At 41.1% G+C, this 4865-nt stretch overlaps 1 protein-coding gene across 1 annotated transcript; it reads right to left on the bottom strand.

Annotated features, from left to right (window-relative positions):
• Positions 1-1886: 1886 nt before the first annotated feature.
• LOC118332706 (N-acetyllactosaminide beta-1,3-N-acetylglucosaminyltransferase 2) lies at positions 1887-3464 on the bottom strand. The gene has a single exon (XM_035668106.1). The coding sequence runs from the start codon at positions 3439-3441 to the stop codon at positions 2098-2100; it is 1344 nt and encodes a 447-aa protein (XP_035523999.1). The 5' UTR covers positions 3442-3464; the 3' UTR covers positions 1887-2097.
• Between the last annotated feature and the right edge of the window lie 1401 nt (positions 3465-4865).

The following is a 4865-nucleotide window of genomic DNA, read 5'->3' as shown; positions in this document are numbered from 1 at the left end:
AACACAAGATCTGGAGGAGACGGGAGCCTTCCACTGGGTGGGGCTGTTACTCAGGAGTGCCAAAGTCACTGGATCATTCCTGTGTCTTCAGGAACCCCCCTGTATTTGCAGGACTTTAACACTAGATGTCACTCAAAGTCGTGTCTTTAAATTAAGGTATCCATTCACCCAAACAGCTGTAATCCCTTACCTACAATGGTACCCCCCTTTTTTAAATACTAGTTTTGATTTTATTTGTCCAATTTGTCCAGATAAAAAGACAGAAAGCATTAAAAACTGTTCAAAGTAGCTTTGGTATGTAGTTACATTTAACATCAAAATATATTTCACCTTGCCTCCAACACTCCATTTCCTTTTAATGCTCAGCAGCTCAATATTCTTTCTCCTATGGTTCTTAGATACACTTATCTTCTTCTGTAACCACATTAATCTGAAGCCACTGTCTGCCATTAGTGCTAAAATCAAGTATAGAGACCAGACAAGAATAGGTTTTAATACAATAAAGAGAAGGGAGCAGAGAAGGGAAGCATTCAGTTCTCTAAACATATTTCACCTTTGTAATTTAAGAATTACTGTTTGACTTATAATTTACTGTTTTAGAATACAATGGCAGTCTGTGTCTTATCTTTTTGTTGGTGTTTTTCTTCTTACATTCTCCCTGGAGGAGATTCATCTCTTGTGGTCTCATTTCCGATCTCCTCCCATTGGTCTTCCAGCAGGGCAAATGTAGTTTGTTCTCGTAGTTTCTTTTGTTTTAATGACTCTGTCTGGCTAAAACAGATGCAAAATATATTTACTTTTGTCTTGGTAAATATAATAATTAATTTCTTGCCTTGTTAATAGTCACAAACAAACATTTTGCCTTTTAATCTGCCTCCAAACATGCACAGACCCCTGTGTATGTAGAAATAGCCAAATAACCAAAAGCATAATGCAGAGATGGAAATTCACATCATTTATCTTTGTTTAAACAGCCACATGCAATCCAGTGCACTTTTTTGTGACCATGACTGAAGTGGAGTATAAAATACTCTCTTCAGTATCTTTTTATGATACACACAACTGTGGATTTCATTAGTGTACTGTATTATGATGCAGCTCCATGGCTGATTTCATACAATTTACAAAGATTAGACTGTAATTACTAAATAATCACTTAGATTTGATTAATGGGCTGTTGTTGCAAAGCTGGTGGCTTGTGAGCTGTGTAATGCTTTGCCTTAATTTTCATGGCTGGAGTTAAATCCTATTTTTAAATATTGTTGCAACCTAAACAGAATTGCATTATAATGCCATAAGCAAAATAAATAAATTAGGATATTCAATAAAATTATGTTTTTAGAGACAAACGTTTATTTACCCTTGAGCATCATCATTTATTTTGGTGGAGCCCATGAGGACAGCAAAAAAAGCATCTCCCTAGTTTTGGGGCTTTATGCCTTTTTCATTGATTAGACAGCTCAAAATAGACAGGAATGAGGAAGATAGAGGGGAGATGACATGCAGCAAAGGGCCACATGTCAGATTTGATCCCATGGCCGCTGCAGCAAGGACTCAGCCTTGGTACCTGGTGCACTAGCCATGCCAGGTGAGCTATCAGAGTGCCCCCCTCCAAAATCTTAGTTAACTGAATAACATTACCTGAGTCGGTCATTTCATTCTCAATAACAGATGAGAAAAAAATAATCATTGTAGCGTTTTGTCTATAGTAATTGTGACAATTTCTAGCATAGTACAAAGATATCTAAAGTATTCTCTTCAAATATTATGAAACAACATGTAAGGTATATTTTCTTCAAAAGGTAGTAAAATAAAATGTTCTTTAAATTGAAAGGGTACAAATGCATACCTGTACTGATTTAAAAAGTACCATGTGTGTGCCCGTACTGTGTGATCCCCTCATAATAAAAGTACCTTTGAGGTAGATCAGTGTTCTCCTCAGTGTTACAAACTCATCGGAAGAAAGGTACAGTACTTTGTATATGACCTTCATAAGGTACCGCCTGCTTGACATGAAGATGAAGTCACAAAGATGCACACGTTTTCCAAATGAGCGCAGTGGTGCTCAATGTATCCTATTTGGCAGGCAAATGAGCCTCAGCATTGACTGGGCAGATTCTGGAGCTGCTTCCATAGTGTCAGCATCTCCTTGGGACTCCGTCTGTGAACGAGCAGAACAGACTTGTAAGCACAGGTATTGCCCCTGTCTGTCTCTGGGAGATCAAATGTTAAAAATCCCGGGTGGTGGATTGGAGAGAGCCCGAGTCTGTGCAGGCACATGCCCAGATACACATCGTCTATTGGGAAGAGGCGCACTCTCTCAGACACCTCTTTCAAACGTAACGCTAGTGAGCCAGAATACACCACCCCTCCTCCACCAGCGTACGGCGGGTACGCGCCTTTGTAGAAACGTTCTGGTATGTAGTATTTAGTGGATGGCTCACGGTTTGGCATTGCGTTATTGATTAGATCCCCCACAAACAAATCCATGTTAGTTTCATTTGTATAGGCTCTCCACAGGTTGTGCTCCTCCCACTGCTTGTGCAGGTAATCCAGAAGGGCATCTGTTCGAACAAAGACATCGTCATCCCCTTTGAACACAAAGTTGGCAGTGGGGCAGTATTCCTGGAGCCAATGCCAGAACACCAGATCCTTTAGGGTCAAGTTAAAGAAAGTGTCTCTGAAATCCCACTGCAGGATATCCCCGTATTTCTGGTTTTCAAGCTCCAGGAGGTTTTTTAGGTCTGGGTGAGGACCCGTGCTTGAGTCCTGTCTTCCAAGCAGAAACACTGTGCGCACTAATCCGCCTTTCTTACTGGATGCACCCTTCACCAGCCCACTGCGTCCCCAAGTTTCACGGATGGCCTGTCTGTTTTCAAAGTTTCCCACTTGAGATTTGATGGCCATGATGAGCATGGGAGAATCCAGACCAAAGCTGCTATTGTTCCTCCTACACATACCAGGTTGATTGATAAGGAGGGGGTACTCCCTGCAGTGCATTGACTTGATGAATGCCTTCATTTGATCCGGCAAGCTGTTTAAATCTTGCATGCGAGGGACTGAACACTTGTGAGACATGCAGTCAGAAAGGCATTCATCTTCGATTTCTGATAAAAACTGAGCTTTTGGCTTCCTCAGTATGCCAGTTGTGTTTCCTCTCAGTATTGGATTGTGCTGACGGTCCCAAGCATGCTGCAACTGGTTCCACAGTGCACTGTCCTCCAGTCGAAGGTTCCAGAAAGGGCTAAGTGGGTGAGAGGCCAACGCAGAGGAGTTAGCAGAAATCCCCGGGGCAATATAGTGGACGGTTATTTTCGGAGGAGTGTAGGAGATTGTGACGAATATGGACACCAATATATAAACCAGAAGGTGGCCGGTCATCATGCAAGGCAGCAGGCACATGCACAGCAGTCTCCCGTTGCGTCTGCAGCATTTGCCCATTGCCTGTAGTGTACAAATCCGACACACACCTGCACACACATAGGAAATAAAAGAGATAAGATTTTTTTTTCTCTTTTAAATAATCATAGCAGAGAAAGAATTGCCCCCTCCCTCGCTGAACTCAGACCACTGCGATAGCATTGGTCTACCTAGGAGATTTTTATAGCTAACACTTGAGGCAATCCTCTGGAGTTCCTGTCTCCTTGGTGATGGTCCAGTGAGGGTTATTATCTGTTCTTGTCTACACACTCAGAGCATCATCCCGTATCCACCTGCAAGTAGGCACACAGCCCCTGTAGACACAGTGTGGAACATGTAACATAACTCCCTATTTCCTTAGCTCCTAAAAGTTGGGTAAACACTGCCATTATTTTGCCCTGGACTGCTATACATTTAATTAGGGCTTCATCGGTCCTTTATCTATATAGTATATATATATATATGTTTTATCTTCTTTCTTTTTTTAAATGACCACTGCATGTAAAATATTTACTGCTACAGTCAAATAACAATCTCATAGAAACATTCTGTTTCTCTATATCCTATACAACATAATAATTTGTAATAATTTTCCATATAGTGGCAGCCATTCTTACAATTGTTCGTCAATTAATGGAAGACAAAGCATTACTTACAAGTGTGTGGCCGTACTTCGTTGGTTAAGCCGACTGAGATAAAAGACACAGCGACTTGTGGTGTCCACTTTTTGTTTTAGTGTTTTCATCCGGCTTGGTTACAGCAGGTCTGGAGCGAATCATACACGTCCATAAAGATGAAGGATGAAGAGAAGCATCTTTAAAATCTAAAACAAAGGCAGTGACGGCCGCAGCCGAGCAACAGGTCCCAGGTGACAGTGCGCACTGAGCATGCGCCTCTTTGGCTCCTTTAACTCCACAGTGCACGATGAGCAAAATACTCATAGATTTGACGTCACGTGACCAACTACCTGCGCCCGGCACAGATTGATCTGAGGTCTGGAAGCAGCTTCATCATCATTATTCTTTCACAGAGAAACGCTTTGATTTGCATGCAGGTGCTGCAGGTGCATAGGTCTGCATATTTGCATTATGATGTGACCAGATGCCCAATGAAAGGTTGACCCGACCGTAACCGTCTGGTCATTTATCTCTCCGAACTGGTTTAACATTTCAGTAAAAACACGAATATGAGCACCTAACATAATATGGACTGGTCGTGTGTGTGCAGTTTTGAATAAATAAAGAGAGGTTATAATAATAATAATAATAATAAGCATGCTTGGGCTAATAAAAAAAAAAAAAAACATTAGAAAATAAATAGGTTATAATGTTTATCAGTTGTATATAGGCTACTGCTTTATATTAATCAGTAAATAACACAACAGTTGCGTTGCTATCATACAAGTGTGAGCATGTTGCGGTGCAGGGGTGTTTTTTTTTTTTTTT

The sequence above is a fragment of the Morone saxatilis genome, unplaced genomic scaffold (genome assembly GCF_004916995.1).
Source record: "Morone saxatilis isolate NCDOM2014 unplaced genomic scaffold, NCSU_SB_2.0 Contig21, whole genome shotgun sequence".
Lineage (NCBI taxonomy): Eukaryota > Metazoa > Chordata > Actinopteri > Moronidae > Morone > Morone saxatilis.
This window is presented reverse-complemented; position numbering and strand designations above follow the sequence as displayed.